Here is an 18,122-nt window from a genome sequence, read left to right as displayed (position 1 = left end):
TCATATTTAAAAAGTGACCTCTTCTTAAAATAACTAATTTTACTATACTAGCTTATATCCTCGTCGTCTACGCGTGGACTACACTATTTTACCCCATTGGGAATAGTTTCCACAAATGCTTTCATAACATATGTTTACGTCATAACTCGAAATTTAAAAAACCCCCGACACAAAAGCCTCTATAAGAAAACTAGAAAAGAGCTGATAACTTTCAAACGGCTGAACCGATTTTCGTCGATTATAGCTAAGAACACTCTCGATCAAGCCACCTTTCAAACAAAAAAAAAAATTAAAATTAAAATCGGTTCATTCGTTTAGGAGCTACGATGCCACAGATAGATACACAGATACACACGTCAAACTTATAACACCCTTATTTTTGGGTCGAGGGTTAATAAAAACTATCTCCATACCGATAGCCCGATTCGTCCAGGAACAGTTTGAGCTGTGCGTTGATAGACCAGTCAGTCAGACACTTTTCCTTTTAGACATTATTTAGATTAGATTTACTGAATTATCAATAAGTACTTAAATAATAAAATAATTATCGCAATCGGTTCAGCTTTGACGAAAGTAGGAGACGATTTTCTTTTACAAGTGTAAATTAAAAATTTATAACACCCCCGACAAGTGAAGGTTACAATAATAACTAGAAAAGAGCTGATATCTTTCAAACGGCTGAACCGACTTTCCTGGATTATGGCTAAGAACACTCGATCAAGCCACCTTTCAATTAAAAAAAAAAAACTAAACTAAAATCGGTTCATTAGTTTCTAGGTGCTACGATGCCACAGACAGGTACACAGATACACACGTCAAACTTATAACACCCCTCTTTTTGGGTCGGTTGTTAAAAAGGTAATAATATTATGTAATTAGTCGCAGGTCGAGTCAATCGGTGACACAACTGAAAAGATACGGATGAACGATGGCCACCTGATGCCACGCACAGCCTTCGGTACTTATATGGTAGATGTAAGTAATCCATACTATGATGATACTAATGTTATGAATGCGAAAGTGTTTCTGTCCGTCTGTCTGCTACGTTTTCACGGCTCAAGCGCACCGATTTTAGTGTTTGGTACAGAGTTAGCTCACATCCCGGGGACGGACGTAGGCTTCTTTTATCCCGGGCAATCAAAGAGTTCCTATTCTTATGAGTCTATCCGTTTAACCGATTTATTTGTTTGGTACAGAAATTATGCCCCGGAATTTGACTTCGGTAACTTTTTATGCCGGAAAATCAAAGAGTTCCTACGCGATTTTCAAAAACCAAAATCCACGCGGACGAAGTCGCGGGCATCATCTAGTTTATAATGACTGTTACCTTCTTCAGTTCTTAGTAATTCTGAACAGGGTACTTTTCTATACATGTAATAAGTATTATACGTATTTTATAATCAAAAACTTTTGTATGAAAATGCAGACCATAGCATTTTATTTTTTTACTAGATGATGATTGATTTGAATTGAATGTGCTTGAATTAGTCTGCTAATACGCATTAGGCCGGCACGGCCGGACAAAACCCTAATCATTCCGAGGCGATGGGTTGATCGTGATATTTTGTAGAAATAAATCCGGTACATAAATGGAGATTCTGATAAATGTTACAGCTTGATGACCGGCCATACATGCGCCAAGCAGTCACATGGGCAATTGAAGCAGGATATAGGCACATAGACACCGCAGCTCTTTATACAAGTGAGGACAAGATCGGTGAGGCCATCTATGACCTCATAAAACAGGGTATCGTGAAACGGTCAGAACTGTTTATCACTTCGAAGGTACATAAAAAAAAAATATCTATTTGGATAAATTTTTCAAAGATCCAAAAAAAATCGCCCCTGATAAGTCAAATACATGTACACTCGGTCAAGCTGAGTTTGCACCTCGCGTTGATTACGTCACACTGACGTTTAGGTACGGTATGCGAAGCGTACTGACGCGACGAGACGACCGCGGGGAGGTGAGCGGGGAAGTGGGAGAGGCGACGCATTCCAGCGAGGTGCAAACTTAGCGCGATCGAGAGAATTATTGAGATTGAGCCATTAGAAACGTGTGAACTGAGTCATAAATCATTACGATCATAATGTTGTGAGAATACTGCAGAAGTGTTATCGATAAAAGGATGGATCTCTCTATAAGCTGTTATCGACTATAATATCCTTTTTTTGCTGTTACACACAACACCAGACCCTCAGGTTCCAGTTCCATAAGGCCTGTAACCTCTCGGTCCGATATCAATAATATTTTATGACTCAGTTCGCACGTTTGTAATGATTCAAATATAATATTGTGTCTACCAACTGCTCGTTGGGACTACAACTATAATTATGGTCTTGAGAAAGCTTCATGTACTTAGATAAAAATTTGGTAACTACTTATTTTGAGAATAAATTTAATATTCTGCTTTTTCAGCTATCATTCAAATTTGGCACCCGTGGGCAGGTCATACCAGCTATTCGAGATAGTTTAAAAAGACTAAAGACAGATTATGTGGACCTATACCTTATTCATATACCGCGTAATGTGGTAGGTATATTGATTTTGAACTCTGAAATAAATACACTCGGCGTCACAAAAATCGCACCTATTGAAAAAATAGATTCAAATCAGTTTTAGGCCCGGTTTATCAGGGTAATGGTATTGTAATGATATTTATTCAAAAGGTTTATAAAGGTTGGTAAATATTGACCATAAAAAAACTTGTATCAGTGTTTAAAAAAACAAGTTGATTGTGAAAAATTAAAAGAACTTTTATTAAGGAAAAAATGACAAACAGAAACAGACAATAAGTTACACAGAAAAAATAAAAAAAACCTTTATTAAATTAAACTCAAAACTTAGTGTTACCCCCTCTTGCCCTAATTACAGCTTCCATTCGATCTTTCATGGATCGAATGAGCCGCACGACGAATTCTTGAGGAATTCTAGCTCATTCCGCTATGACAGCATCTCGAAGGTCTTGGAGGGTCGTTGGGGCAGGATCACGTGACCGTACTCGACGTTTTAACTCGTCCCAGAGGTGCTCTATCGGATTAAGATCTGGACTTCTGGGCGGCCACTGCATAACTGGAATCGCAACCTCTTGTAGGTAATCGCGTACAATCAATGCGGTGTGGCAACGAGCGTTATCATGCATTAAGGTGAACCCATCGCCAATAAAACCCGCATATGGGACCACATGCTCGTCCAGAACCTCCGTTATGTACCGATGAGCAGTCAGCGATCCTTGTCCACGAGCTCCTCCAGTCCAGGAAACACACACAAGTTCGGTTTTTCCGTCAATTGACATGCCACCCCAGAACACGCACGATCCCCCTCCATATTCTACGGTTTCTTCTATGCAAGCCTGAGCAAATCGTTCGCCTCGTCTTCTGTACATTCTCTTTCGCCCGTCATTACAAAATAAAGATACTCTTGTCTCATCTGAGAAGAGTACAGCCCTCCATTGATCGAGGGTCCAGTTGATATGCTCACGGGCGAATTGCAACCTTTCCCTGCGATGCTGTGCGGTTAATTTCGGAGCCCTAGCAGGCACGCGGGCCGCAATTTTCTTCTCTCGCAACCTTCTTCTAATCGTAGACGTGCTCATTGTAGTTCTGCGAACTTCTCGGAGCTGCTGTTGCAGCTCAACGGCATTAAGGAATCGATTGCGCAAAGAAGACGTCACAATAAAGCGGTCGTCTCTTTCAGATGTGCAGCGTCGTCGTCCTGATCCATGCCTCCGGATGTAGCCTCCAGTCTCTTGAAACCGTCGGAATACGCGCCGCACGGCAAAACGAATCAAATTAAGTTGCCGTGCCACATCGCATACCTGATCAGAGTAGTGCAACCACTTGAGCAGCTTCTTCAGCAGTAGTGTCCATCTTGAGGGATAGTTTTCTTGCGGTTAGTGTTCACGTGTGTTCTCTTCAACGTCTGGATGGCGAATGACCCTTTTTTTACTTATACTGGCCCTTTTATAGCCCAGGAAGGTCCTACAAGTCGTGGTCCCTATAATGAGAATTTTCGCAACATTTTCTTTAACGTACCGTATTCAGAAGGTTTATATTGTTTTTGAAATGTAACTATTGTTTGAGAAAAGGTTGTTAAACGTCCTTTGCATTGATATCAATATTGTTTGGCTTAGATGTACTGGCTTGGGGATATTATCGGTTAAATCCTTATTTTCAGACAGGTGCGATTTTTGTGACGCCGAGTGTAGTTTTAAGGTTCGCCCTCACTCCGAAGTTTACAAAGTAAAAATCTGAGTTGATAGAGGTAAATATAATAAAAATATAAATATTGCTTCTAATTAGCACTCAGTTACTGTACTACTTAAGTTAGATACTTCGTTGTTAGAAATCAGATCAGCAGTATGCCTTTAAAATAAGCTTATTTACATGATGAGACCTACCAAACATAATATTATGTAGTTTTTTTTAAGGCGGTAGATTAATTTAACCGCAGATAACTATGTAAGTATATATTTATAGGCACGTTTCTTTCCAAAGTACGAAAGTCTTATTGATTTAGTTTGACACAAACTTGCCGTTTATACTCAAATGAAGGATTAGATTTCCTACACAACTAATTTGTTTTACGAAATTTACTCAATATTGTAGCTAAATGTGACGAATTATGATTACTTGGAGATTTGGAAAGGTCTTGAAGATGCTAAGCGGATGGGTTTGACGAGATCTATTGGTGTTTCGAATTTCAACAGCACAGAAATTAATAAGATCCTACTTAATTCTAAAACCCCACCAGCTGTTAGCCAGATTGAGGTAAGAAAAATGAATTACTAAGATCAATATTTTATAAATAATAATATGTATAACCAATACGTATATTGCAGGTATACCCATACCTATCTTTTGGCCGATTGAAAGCAAAGCCGATGGGCGATGACCCGAAATGTAGTACATACAGATAATATTACCGTGGTAGAGGTGAAGGGAAGGGAAGTGTGACGGGGAAGGAGTTGTATGGGTACCTATGTCGAATACAGGATACAAAAATATTGCCAATTGGTACAGAATGTTTCTTTCTATTCTGAATTCAATCTGTGTATTAGTTCATGTATTTTTTCACTAAAAAAATCATTGATCTGTGTGTCCTGAAGCGGAGCGGAGCGGGGATGTGTTTGGCGATAATTATCACGTTACTGACATGTTTTAATTTAATGAATTCCTCTCTTAACAATGTGATTGGTCCAACAAACACATCACCATTAGCAAAATTACGTTACGTTTCAGGCACCCGAGAAGATGACGGGTTTAGGTCACAATATTATGAGCTATTCTTCTCCTATGATGGTGTAAATTCTCCAAATAGTCAATAAAGGTATCACGCTCGCTTCGCTCGAGCGCTAATTCACGCCGTGCAAAAATGGACTACCTAGTTACCTAATATGTCACCTATCGTAATTTACTGTTGACAATCCCCATTTTCAGATAAATCCTACCTTCACAAATCTGGAATTAGTGGCTTACTGTCAAAGTAAAGGCATCACTGTATCTGGATACGCACCTCTTGGCTTCCTCGTGCCAAGATCATTCAATGTTCAATCAATACCGCCCACTTTTGACGATCCGATATTGGTGAGGATGGCCAAGAAATACGGTGTAGCAGTTAATCAGATTGTTCTGCGGTATTTGGTAATTATTTATAATTTTATTTAAATATTGTAATGTCGGAAACAATAAGCGAGTACGGAATCTTTGGTGCGCGAGTCTGACTCGCACTTGGCCGGTTTTTTTATTTGCATGGATGTAGTTAAAGACCTGGAGAGTGACATAAGCTACTTTTTATCCCAAAAAATTAAAGAGTTTCCCAATAGATTTTTTAAGAATATAAATCCCCTATACTTATTACGTTCATAAAACTTACGGGTAATGTAAACTAAAATAAAGATATGTAATAAAAATATAATATGCCTTTGCCTATAATATTATGTTATTATTTATATTTTCAGGTTGACCGCAACGTGATGCCAATCGTTGCCTCCTTAGACAAGGATCATATTGAATCGAATATAGACATTTTTAATTTTACTATAAGACCAGAAGACATTCTCTTGATAAATGAATATAACAGGAATTTCAAGGTTTACGTTATTGATTATGATGGACTGGACAAAGCGATGACCGATGGATATGAATATATCAAGGATTACGTCAGAGAACACAATTTGAAACAGTTTGAAAAACTTTTTTTGTAGTTCCGGATTCCAGTATCTACAATCTACATAATATTCTTTATCTATACATACATATAATAAAATTGTAGAAAAGTGGTGTCTGTATAATGGAAATATATAAAAAAAGTAGCAGGGGTTGTTATTATATCGATGCCGAACCCGAAAGTGTAATTAATTTTTTTTTGTCTGTTTGTCTGTTTGTCTGTGTGTTTGTGCACGCTAATATCAGAAACGGCTTATTCGATTTAGATACGGTTTTCATTAATATATTGTAATAAGCTTCACTTAACATTTAATGTTTATTTCATGTCAATCGGTTCATAAATAAAAAAAGTTATGTCAATTTAAAGAATCACGGCGAACATTTTTAACGTACAGAGTACGTACTACACGCCTTGCGCCTGAGTGTCCGTGGCTATAGTATAAAGCGCGCTGAGAGCCATTCCACGCGAACGAAGTCGCGGGCACAGCTAGTCTTAATAATATGAAATGCAAACCTTTTTACGTTGCACCATCATCATCATCTCATTATCAACCGATAGACGTCCAGCGCTGCCACATAAACCCTTAGGTCTCTTGTAGGGACTTCTACACGCCACTCGTTTGATGTAATTTGTCTACCTAGATTTCGAGAAAGAGATTTATAGCCGCCGAATCCAACTCGGCTGGGCAGAGTTCAGGAAGCTTCTAGATGTTTCTCATAAAAAATTCCTCAGCGCTTGAAGACCAAAGTCTTCGAACAGCGCGTGTTGCTAGTATAATATAGTTTGTGATGTGTATAGACGTGTCAGTATCTATACGTAGTCTATGCCGCTACGCGCATGTTTGTCACACACACAAGTGTACGAATTTGTCTTCACTTTTTACCCGACTGCCACTGCAAAGCCAAAAGGAAGGGTTATGATTTTAGCAGACTATGTATGTATGTGTGTACCTATGTTTGTATCCAGATTCTGTGTGTTCCACCGTAGCGCCTAAACTACTGGGCCGATTTTGATGAATGAGATGTCAATCGATACGTCGTAAAGATCCGGGTGACATAGGTTACATTTTATACGAAAAAAATTGACCTAACGGATATTACATGAAAAAATTGGGGGTCGCCAAATTTTATTTTTGCTGTTATAATATAGAGTAGGGTTTCAAATGAAAGAGGAGAAAATTCTGAGTTCATAAATATAAATGTACTACAACATTAAAATATATCAAGCGACAGAAAAACAATTTTACTATAATATTTCAGCGTTTATTAAGACGATCGCAGTCGGGTTTTAGTTTTCAACTTTATCTTGTTGAAATCGTTGAAATACGAATGTATAAGCTTTGCCTATCTAGAGTTTTATAATAGGTACCCTTGTATATATTATCTATAAAATAAATAAAATTTACACTATGTCTATGTTTGTATTTAATATTTCCGATTAATTTGTGTGCTAAAGTAATTATAAAGGCTTAAAAAAATACGTAGGTATATAGGTAATTGGTGTCAAGAGTGTATTTTATCATATTGAAATTGTAAAGGCCTATTAAGGTACATACTTTAGATTAGTTTAATGGTTGTTCAGGAAGTCTTTAAAACAGAGAATTTCACTTTATTAATTTACTAAAACAGTCTTTGTCTACATGTCAGTAACAAAAATGTTATTTATTTCAATTTATACAGTTTTTGCAATATGTGCTGTAAGTATACCTACCTATCTATTTGAATTAATTAATTTGTTTTTCATACAATAAAATATTATAATATTTTAAAATAGTCATTTCTTCTTTATTTATTTTTTATAAACGAGACAGACTTTAAGCTTTTGGATTCGGGCTCAGATCACAGAATCTGAGAGTTCATATTAATTTGATGGGAATATGCCGAGTGGGACTGCTAGCACTATTTCGCAATTTTCTTTAATTATAAAACATATTATATAAGTCGCAGGTAGAGTCAATCGGTGATACAAGTGAAAGGAGACTGATGAACGATGGCAACTGGATGCCATCTACTGCCTTTGGTACCTATATGCCGGACGTAAGTATACATATAATTAAGTATATGAAGATGTATAGCGCAAAGCCAAGAAGCTCGCGGAAGAGGTCTTGAATTTATCAGTTCACGCATCGGAAGTCGAAACCGAGCCGTCTTACTTATAAGATGTACCTACCTACTTTATAAACAAACATACAAAATGTTTATTTACTAAACTCACCCTTGCTTATAGGTATTTTATATTGTCGGGTCATAAATATATAAGTAAAGTAAAGTTATAAGTAAGTAATAACTAAGTTTCCATCTAAATATGATTCACAAATTTGTTAAAAAAAACCGGTATTTGAAAGGAAATTTCATCAAATTTTCAGTTAAATGACCGAAAATACATGCCCCAAGCAGTCATTTGGGCAATTGAAGCAGGATATAGGCACATAGACACCGCAGCTCTTTACGGAAGCGAGGACTTGATTGGTGAGGCCATGAAGAACGTAACAAAACGAGGCATCGTGAAACGGACAGACATGTTTATAACTACAAAGGTGAAACGTGGAGTATCTTTGAAAAATATCATTATAAGTAATCTGCGTAACAGAATGGCTGACAAGATCGTAATACCTTTGCAAGAGTTGGCAGCATTGGTGTACTTGCATAACCTGTGTGGCCAGTCACTTGGCAAGATGTATGCCAAGATACCTATTAAGAGGAACAATTCTTCTAAACAGCCTAGTAAAAGTGTGTTACGGAGTCCTATCCTCTTTCAACAGGCTCACCGGCGCGGCGGGGGTCACTAATTCAGTTTCTAACAATGAATGATAGCCACCGAGCTCATGTTTAGGGTTCCGTACCTCAAAAGGAAAACGGAACCCTTATAGGATCACTTTGTTGTCTGTCTGTCTGTCCGAATGTCCGTCTGTCGTGTCTGTCAATAAAACCTATAGGGTACTTACCGTTGACCTAGAATCATGTTTGGCAGGTAGGTAGGTCTTATAGCACAAGTACAGGAATAAATCTGAAAACCGCGAATTTGTGGTCACATCATTTAAAAAAAATTAAAATATGTTTCAATTTTTAAAGTAAGTGAAGTAAACCAAGTGGGGTATCATATGAAAGGGCTTTACCTGTATATTCTAAAACAGATTTCTATTTATTTTTATGCATAATAGATTTTGAATTATCGTGCAAAATGTCGGAAAAATACCCAAGTACGGAGCACTCGGTGCGCGAGTTTGACTCGCGCTTGGCCGGTTTTTATCACTATTTATTATTCCAGCTACCATTCAAAGTTGGCAACCGTGAACAGGTTGTGCCCGCTATACAAGATAGTTTGAAAAGACTACAGATAGACTATTTGGACCTATGCCTTATTCATACGCCGCGTAATGTGGTAGGTATACGTCTTTAAATACCGATCATTCTTGAATTGAGACCTAAAAGCTGGGTTCCGTGCTAAAAGACAGTTCCCGCGGGAAACGGACAAAGTCGCGGGCAACAGCTTGTTTTTAATAAATAAAACTTACAGATATATAATGTACATTACCTACTCAGTGGCTTACAGGCCATCATACTAAGTAGGTACATACTTAAGTAGATAGGCATATAAAATTGCATCTTCGAGGGTAAAGCAATACATATTAATTAAAAAAAAGTTAAGTAGGTATAACTTACATATTTCAAAGATTGCAGAGCGAATCTGAAATAATTAGGATTGAAAAAGGCCCAGTTTATGATAAGAACAAAGCTTAAAAAAAAATAAAACATTGTTGGTTACTGACTAGCATAATTTTTAGAAATCAGTAATAAGCTGTTACAAATAGGTTAACTTAGTTTGTGGTACCAAATATAGATTTATAAAACTTAACCAAACACATATTTTTTATAAATAGTACCTACCTACTTGTAGGTATTTCCAAAACACGGCATATTCAGCGCGTATAGGCATTTCTCACTCCGAATGAATAAAGAATGATTAGATATTTTGTGTTTCGAAATTTAGCTAAACATAAAGAATCGCGATTACTTGGAGATTTGGAAAGGCCTTGAAGATGCTAAGTGGATGGGTTTGACGAGATCTATTGGTGTTTCGAACCTCAACGCCACTGAAATTAACAGGATTCTAGTCAATTCAAAAACCATACCTGCCGTTAACCAGATTGAGGTAAGATACACTATTAAGATAGGTAAAAATTTTAACCCCCGACCCTGAAAGAGGGGTGTTATAAGTTTGACGTGTGTATCTGTTATCTGTGTACCTGTCGGTGGCTTCGTAGCGTCTAAACGAATGAACCGATTTAAATTTTTTTTTTTGTTTGAAAGGTGGCTTGATCGAAAGTATTTCTGGCTATAATCCAAGAAAATGGGTTCAGCCGTTTAAAAGTTATCAGCTCTTTTCTAGTTACTGTAACCTTCACTTGTTGGAGGTGTTATAAATTAATTTACACTTGTATAGAGATATACAACCGATTTGGTCAGTTAATAAAGATTTATTTATTTACTAATTGCGGGTATACAAGGGTTGCGCTGTGCAAAGATGTACAAAGTTGGAATTAAAAAACTAGATATTAAGTAATATTGCACTAGATCGAAACTGTTTCAACTCAAAAACCTTGCCTTCTGAGATAACCATATTTTCTGATCCCTAACTTGTATCTGGTACAGGAAATTATAAAACTGTAATAACTATCCTAACAAAAAGTACTTAAACTAGCGGCACGCTATGATGGCCGGTTTGACGTTTGTCCGCTCATGAAGTTCCGTATTAATTGATAACGACTTTGAAGGAAATAATTGTATTACTTTATTGACGATAGTGATGTGCAGAGATTCATAAATTTTATCGAATGTAGTTTTAGGTTTAGGACTCAAAATTTATTTATTAAATTGATTTCTTAAATGTATACAAGTGTAGAAAAATCAGTTTGCACCATTTAAGGGGTGAATGTACTTGTGAATATGAACAATTTTCACTATGTGGACAAACCTCTGAAATCGCAAAAAAATATCAATAAATTTTTAAAAATGGAATCTAATACGATCGTCACATAGGATCGCTGGCTAGCACAACTACTACCTCCGGCAAACTCGCGTCAATGCTCAATGCAAAACAAAGCAGTTTCGAATTGACGTTGCTTCGAAAAGTATAAACTGTCAGTGCAATGCGATTGTGATATAGTTTTGACCTGGCTTTGGATTTCAAATATTGATACTGCATTACTGTTGACCCTTGCTCGTTAATTTGGACTCTGTTCAAGCCCTTTGTTGTGGATTTCGTCGATATGACCGAACGTACGCAGAGAACTGTTCTAAATAGTCAGACACGTGAGTTCGATACGTCATTGACGAAATAGCATTAGAACATGGGCACAGAGTTATACGGTTACCGCCTTACCATTGTGAGTATAATGCGATTGAGTTGGTGTGGGCTCAAATTAAGGGATATGCTGCAAGACACAATACAGAACCCCCATTTACCACAAAAAAAATGCTAAAATTATTAGAAGAAGCTTGTGAACATGTGACTAAAGGAGACTGGGAAAAGGTTGTGAATAGAACTGTTAAATTAATAAGGGAAGATTATGAAAGAGATGTGAAAATAGATAATATTATAGAAAACGAACATATAATTATTAATGTATGTGATGATAGCAGTGACGACAGTGAAAATAGTAGTATGGACGAATCTGATTAATTATGGCCTTTTGTGGCACCTTTTTTGGTATCTTTTGTATTCATATGTTTCTTGTGTGCATATAAAGTATGTATATTCATTTTCGTTCAAATATTCAGTTCGTTCAAATAAATTAAATAAACATATACATTTTTGTTTTATTAAACCTATTTAATCAGGTACAAAAACAAAACTTAATTGTTTTTTGTTCGAGAATAAATTGACATTCCACATCACTATTGTAATGTGTCAAACCGGCCATCATAGCGTGCCGCTAGTGTAATTATTTTTCTTCTGTAAGTAGTATCATCTGTAGAGTAAAAAAAACAGTTTTTCTCAGTTTTTGAAAAAGGTATTTTTTGAGTTGAAAAGGCAGGTAATGCTAATATAGGGGTGCAATATAATATGGTCCAATCTATGACTCTTTAAGACTTCATCATGTCCAGAATGTTACCTACTAACTTGACCATTTTCGGATATGGGTGAAGAGATGGTTTACATTCAAGTCTTTGAGCCGGATCTTTTAAACTACGTATTTGTACGGAAATCTGGCAAAGCATAGGCTATATTTAATACTTGTATTAAAACGCGTCTATAAAATTTCATTTCTTTAGCTTTCATACAAAGGTAATTTAATTTGAATATCATTCAAATTAAACTACGTTTGTATGAAAAGCGCTGGGGAGCACGCTAGGTATACTTTTCACGTATCGTAATGGTAAATTTTCCTTTTAAGACTAATCCTACCTTCACAAATCTGGAGTTAGTGGCTTACTGTCAAAGTAAAAGCATCATTGTAACTGGATACTCACCTTTTGGTTTCCTCGTGTCAAGACCATACAATGATTTATCAATACCACCCACTTTTGACAATCCCATATTGGTGGGGATGGCCGAGAAATACTGTGTAGACGTCTTTCAGATTGTCCTGGGGTATTTGGTAAATATATACAATATTATGTAATTATGAGTATTTTCAGGTTTTCATCTGTGTGAATTTAGAGGGGTTTAAGCTCTCAAATCTACTGTAAGTCTTTTCGTACCTATATTATTACGAATCTCATAGATGGTATGAGTTACGGACGTGAAATCTGGATATTTGGTGTAGAATATTGACATAAAATCTAATATGAATTAGAAATTCAAGTAAACTCAAAAATTAATGATATAAATATTGAGAAAAAAAAAACAAAAATTTTTGCAACGGAATTGCAAAATCTATTTTAAAACTTTAACTCGATGGGAATATGAAATTTTTCTTTTTGTCGCTGTAATATATTACCTACTCTATCTATAATTTCTGATCGATGCAGTCTTCAGAAGCATATTCAGAATATCCAGAAATATTGTGAAAAATTCGCTAATGTATATGCTGGGTAAAAAGAACTATAAAAACCCGAACTACGAGAATTAATTAGATAGTAAGATTTACCACGTCTTACCATACCATAGTAACTTAAAGTTACTATAGTACCTAAGTAGTAAGTCTTACCATAATAAAAGTTTGTCTAATAATGGTTCTATGATATAGGTACTTACGTTATTTCGGACTTTTACCTGCCCTCACTAAATTGGTAAATCTTAGTTACGGCTTAGTTACGGTTATAACTCAGAGATAATTATTTTTTATTTATATTTTCAGGTTGACCGTCACATAATACCGATCGCAGCATCGTTAGACGATGAACACATTCAATCGAATATAGACATCTTCAATTTTACTTTGTGTCCAGAAGAAATTCTCATCATTAATAAGTTTGACAAGAATATTAAGGTCCACTTGATTGATTATGATGGACTGGAACAAGAAATGCTTGAAGGATGGATGTATTTGAAGAGATATGTCCGGCAAAACAATTTGAAACAGTATTACAATGCTTTGTAGTTCCGGCCTCTGCAATCTAGATTCTAGATAATATATTACTAAGACGTGTAGATTTTCGTTATATCGTGAAACACAAACCCTTTAAATGCTTAAACGGTTGCTAATGGAAAAGTGCTTCTAAATAATTGATGAATTTTTAAATACTTATTAAAGAATAATGAATTGTACTTTGCATGCCTGATTATGTAAGGTGAAACATTTCTACTGGACAACTTGTAATAACATCTCATCGTAAAAAATGTTTCTGCGAATAAAGAATCTGGAATCTTGAATCTTGGACATATTGCTGCTAGGTAGTTAAAATTTTAAAAGTATGTTAGTTACTAGGGCGAGCATATTCAAGAAATATGGCAAGAAGAGCCGACCATAATAATTATTATAAAAAAACATCGATGTAAAAAAACAAGGAATAAGGCTAGGTCTATATTATTATATGCATATTATATATACGTATATGTACTCGTATATTACTTATATGTATAATTACACTGAATTTGTGCTAGAAGCTAAGGTTTGAATTATGTTCTTTTGTGTTCTTTCAATAAAATAATTAAAATGGTGATAATTAATGAATTGAGCCGTATAATCTATTATTTTAATTATATTTACAAGTAGATGATGCGGCTAAAGAAAAATAAAACCGACTTCAAAAACCACAAACACTAAAAAGTAAAAAATAAATTTTGTTTAGTTACACGTGTAATGTGAACTCGGTTTTATTTTTCTTTTGAAATTTTTTATTTCACAATTTTTAGTGGCCCCACTGTACTATAATTTGCTATGCCCAATTAAAACCCTACTGTTTACTAAGCTATTACAGTGATCGCGAGCAATTTGCTCTTATCCATTGAGGAGTTCTGTTCTCCATCTCCGAAGATATTCATCAGATCTTCACCAAATTTATATGGGACTACCTGCACAGTTATACTCTTTCAAACAAAAAAAATCCAAATCGGTCCAGGGGTCTTTGAATAATCGGGGAACATACATAAAAAAAAAAGATTCCAACGAATACGTCGGAATTTTTTTTTTTTATGTACGTTACTTCAAAATTAAAGTTAAAGGTGGAGAACCTCCACCTTTTTTGGAAGTCGGTTAAAAAGTAGTCTATCCGTAGAAGCCCGAAAAAAAGTAGCCCATGTTACTCCTTGGCATAGATATGTACTCCTTGGTTAATCCTTTTCTATTCTATGAAATTCCCGTCAAAATAGTGGTGTAAAAAATGTTATCAATAGTTATTAAGACGAAAAACTTCCGTAGGACACAAAAACCGTTCTGAACTAAATTATTTCTTGGCAATGGTTATTGAAGATTATGATATAGATGATTCACCGACTTTGCGGCGCGCTGGAGATCGTAATTTTTGTCCAACATAAAAAAATCCAAGAAGGAAATTGTAGGTCTGAATATGCTCTACAAGTTTGAATTCCACAATTTTTCATATTTATTAAGACCCAAAGGAAAAAACAAAAATTGTGTCCTAAATTTTTGACTTTATCGATCGATATCTCGATAACGATGCATGATACGCTAAAAATGATTCAAGCGTTATTGTAGAGCACAAAGAAAGCTACAAAAAGTGTCTTACAAAAATTTTCGAATCTCATCGGATAGCCGAGTTATTGCCGAAAAACAAATTTTAAGCGTTTTCCAAGATGGCGGCGAAAGCTCCTAGGAAAGCTTGGTCGACAATCTCAAGTTAAGCTTTTCTAGGTATCCCCTACAACATATTAAAAAATTAGAAGCGCAAATTCATTTTCTTTTTTGAATGTACGTAATGACTGGACTATACCGCTATATGAAACATCACGTCATTTCATTACTACGGTCCAAGACCCTATTGTAGGTACTTACTATTCATATAAATCACAGGCCGTTGACCGTCGAGCTAGGAGACTTATAGGCGAAGACTCTCCTTTGTTGGCGAAACTTCAAAGTCTCGATCACCGCCGTAAGGTCGCCGGCTTATCGGTGTTTTATAGGATATATTTCGGAGAGTGTGCACAGGAACTTTTCGATCTTGTCCCTCCTTCACCATTTTACCACCGAACCGCCAGACGTCGGGCGAGTTTCCATCCTTATGTCGTCGACATTCCATCTACACGCACGAAACGTTTTGCGACTTCATTCCTCATACGCATGGCTAAGGTTTGGAATACTCTTCCGCGGTCAGTGTTTCCTACCAATTACAATCCGGGTATCTTTAAAACAAGAGTAAATAGGCACCTTCTAGGTAAACGCGTCCCATCACTTTCCATCAGGTGTGATTGTGGTCAAGCGCTTAACTATAGTGAATAAAAAAAAAAAGGAAAATCATATTCAGTTCAATTAATAGGGTCCAAATATTGCGAGTTATAGATTTTTTTGGACTTCAACGGAAGAAAATAATTTATTATTATTTACCTTGTCTTAGAGAGGATTTCGAGTTAACGGGGTTCGAAAGAGTTTCCACTATTAGAAAGTCGGTAAACGACCAATCATATAATAACCCAACTCGCAATAAAAATATTACCCATTTATTAAGTATGCGTTTTTTTTTAAATAATTGCTAAGTATGTATGTATGTATGTATGTATGTATATACTTTATTGCACAACAAAACGCAAATGACAGTTTACAAAAAAGAAAACTTAAAAATATGTAGGTACAAAAATACGGTCTTATCGCTAAATAGCGTCTCTTCCAGACAACCTTAACTTAAGTACCTACTAAGAAGTTATTAACAGGGCTCTCTCTGTCACTTACTCCATACAATCGTAGTTCCAGTTTAATTTGAATACTAAGCAACCAAAGTCCATGAAATTTTGCAGACATATTCTAGAAACAAATATCTGTGCCTGTGGTGTTTTAGATTTTTCTAAAAATATGTATTTTTAAAATTACAGGGGCTCAAAGGGGCTCAAAGGGGGTATGTGAATTTTTAAGACCGCGCAACTTTGAAACCGAATATTTTAACAGAAAACTGGAAAACCACAGGCATAGATATTAGTTTCTAGAATATGTCTGCAAAATTTCATGGAGTTTGGTTGCTTAATATTCACTAGAAATGGGAACTACGTTTGTATGGAGCGTGTGACGGAGAGACCCCTCTTAACTGGTATTTATTAACTGGGTTACCTACTGAATTTGATGTTATAGTCTTTGAAGGTTTTTGTTATAAAAAGATAATTTACCTACCTACTTAAGTATATCCTTGTGACCCCAAATACTGAAACGACATCATTGTAGAAAAGTTGCCTGTTGAGACTGCTCTGTAAGCAATAAGGCTACCTTTGCATACCTACCTACATTAAGACGTTATCTGTTTAGCGTTGTCTGGAAGAGATCACGTTCACTGATAAGTTCACCTTTGCGCACTTTATTTTTCGTTTGTTTTGTGTAGCAATAAAGAATTATTTATTTATCTATCTATCTATACTTCTTGTATACATTCTCTACCTTGTGAGAAATAAAGTAGGTATCTATAGTTTGTAGGAAGTAATATTTGGAACTACTGAACCGATTTTGAAAATTCTTTCACCAATAATATATGTAGAACGCTACATTATTTCTGTGATAGACTATATTTTATTTCCAACTAGCGGCCCGCCCCGGCTTCGCACGGGTGCAAGTCAAAGTTATAATTTATCGTAAAACTAATGGAAAAGTGGTTATAATGGCTAAAATATAAATGTTTGGTTTATACTATCGCGGACCTTTTTTGTAGGCATTATTGAGTTCTACAACTTTTCTATAGAAGTCAACCATACATCTCTAACCATTTAGGCAGCGTTCGCGAGAATCGTTAACGTACGGCAGTTTTTTCGACGCTTTACTCCACAATTTTCACTACCATGAAAAATTCTATCTATTTTCCGGGATAAAATATAACCTATACGGATTCGGAAGAATCCCTCTAAGTAATGGTAAAAGAAATTTTGAAATCGGTCCAGTAGTTTTTGAGCCTATTCAATACAAACATACAAAAATACAAAAATACAAAGGTTTCCTCTTTATAATATTAGTATAGACTAGCCGATGCCCGCGACTTCGCCCGCGTGGATTTAGGTTTTGCGAAATCCCGTGGGACCTCTTTGATTTTCCGGGATAAAAAGTAGCCTATGTGCTAATCCAGGATATTATCTATCTCCATTCCAAATTTCAGCCAAATCCGTCCAGTAGTTTTTGCGTGAAGGAGTAACAAACATACACACACACACACACACACACACACACACACACACACACACACACACACACACACACACACACACACACACACACACACACACATACACACACACACATACACACACACACACACACACATACAAACTTTCGCCATTATAATATTAGTGTGAAGAAACCGGCCCAATGCGAGTCAGACTCGCGCACCGAGGGTTCCGTACTCGGGTATTTTTCCGCCAT

General features: G+C 36.0%; 2 protein-coding genes and 1 long non-coding RNA gene across 3 annotated transcripts in view; 2 read left to right on the top strand and 1 right to left on the bottom strand.

Moving 5' to 3' along the window:
- LOC123871092 overlaps positions 1–6,234 on the top strand; it is a 28,623-nt gene extending 22,389 nt beyond the window's left edge. Inside the window, exons 10-15 of the mRNA XM_045914668.1 lie at positions 921–969; positions 1,615–1,785; positions 2,420–2,533; positions 4,609–4,770; positions 5,440–5,643; positions 5,961–6,234. Coding sequence (XP_045770624.1) covers positions 921–969; positions 1,615–1,785; positions 2,420–2,533; positions 4,609–4,770; positions 5,440–5,643; positions 5,961–6,206 — 946 coding nt within the window. The 3' untranslated portion in view covers positions 6,207–6,234. The remainder of the gene's footprint in view (positions 1–920; positions 970–1,614; positions 1,786–2,419; positions 2,534–4,608; positions 4,771–5,439; positions 5,644–5,960) is intronic.
- Positions 1–18,122, top strand: part of LOC123871083 (aldo-keto reductase AKR2E4-like) — a 57,528-nt gene that overhangs the window by 398 nt on the left and 39,008 nt on the right. The window contains exon 2 of the mRNA XM_045914655.1: positions 8,116–8,205. Coding sequence (XP_045770611.1) covers positions 8,116–8,205 — 90 coding nt within the window. The remainder of the gene's footprint in view (positions 1–8,115; positions 8,206–18,122) is intronic.
- On the bottom strand, positions 418–17,518 carry LOC123871096. The gene is made up of 3 exons (XR_006797213.1): positions 17,509–17,518; positions 12,063–12,066; positions 418–475 (listed from the first exon to the last, which is right to left on the bottom strand). It is a non-coding gene; the product is annotated as an uncharacterized LOC123871096 (long non-coding RNA).

The sequence above is a fragment of the Maniola jurtina genome, chromosome 13, assembly GCF_905333055.1.
Source record: "Maniola jurtina chromosome 13, ilManJurt1.1, whole genome shotgun sequence".
Taxonomy (NCBI): Eukaryota; Metazoa; Arthropoda; class Insecta; order Lepidoptera; family Nymphalidae; genus Maniola; species Maniola jurtina.
This window is presented reverse-complemented; position numbering and strand designations above follow the sequence as displayed.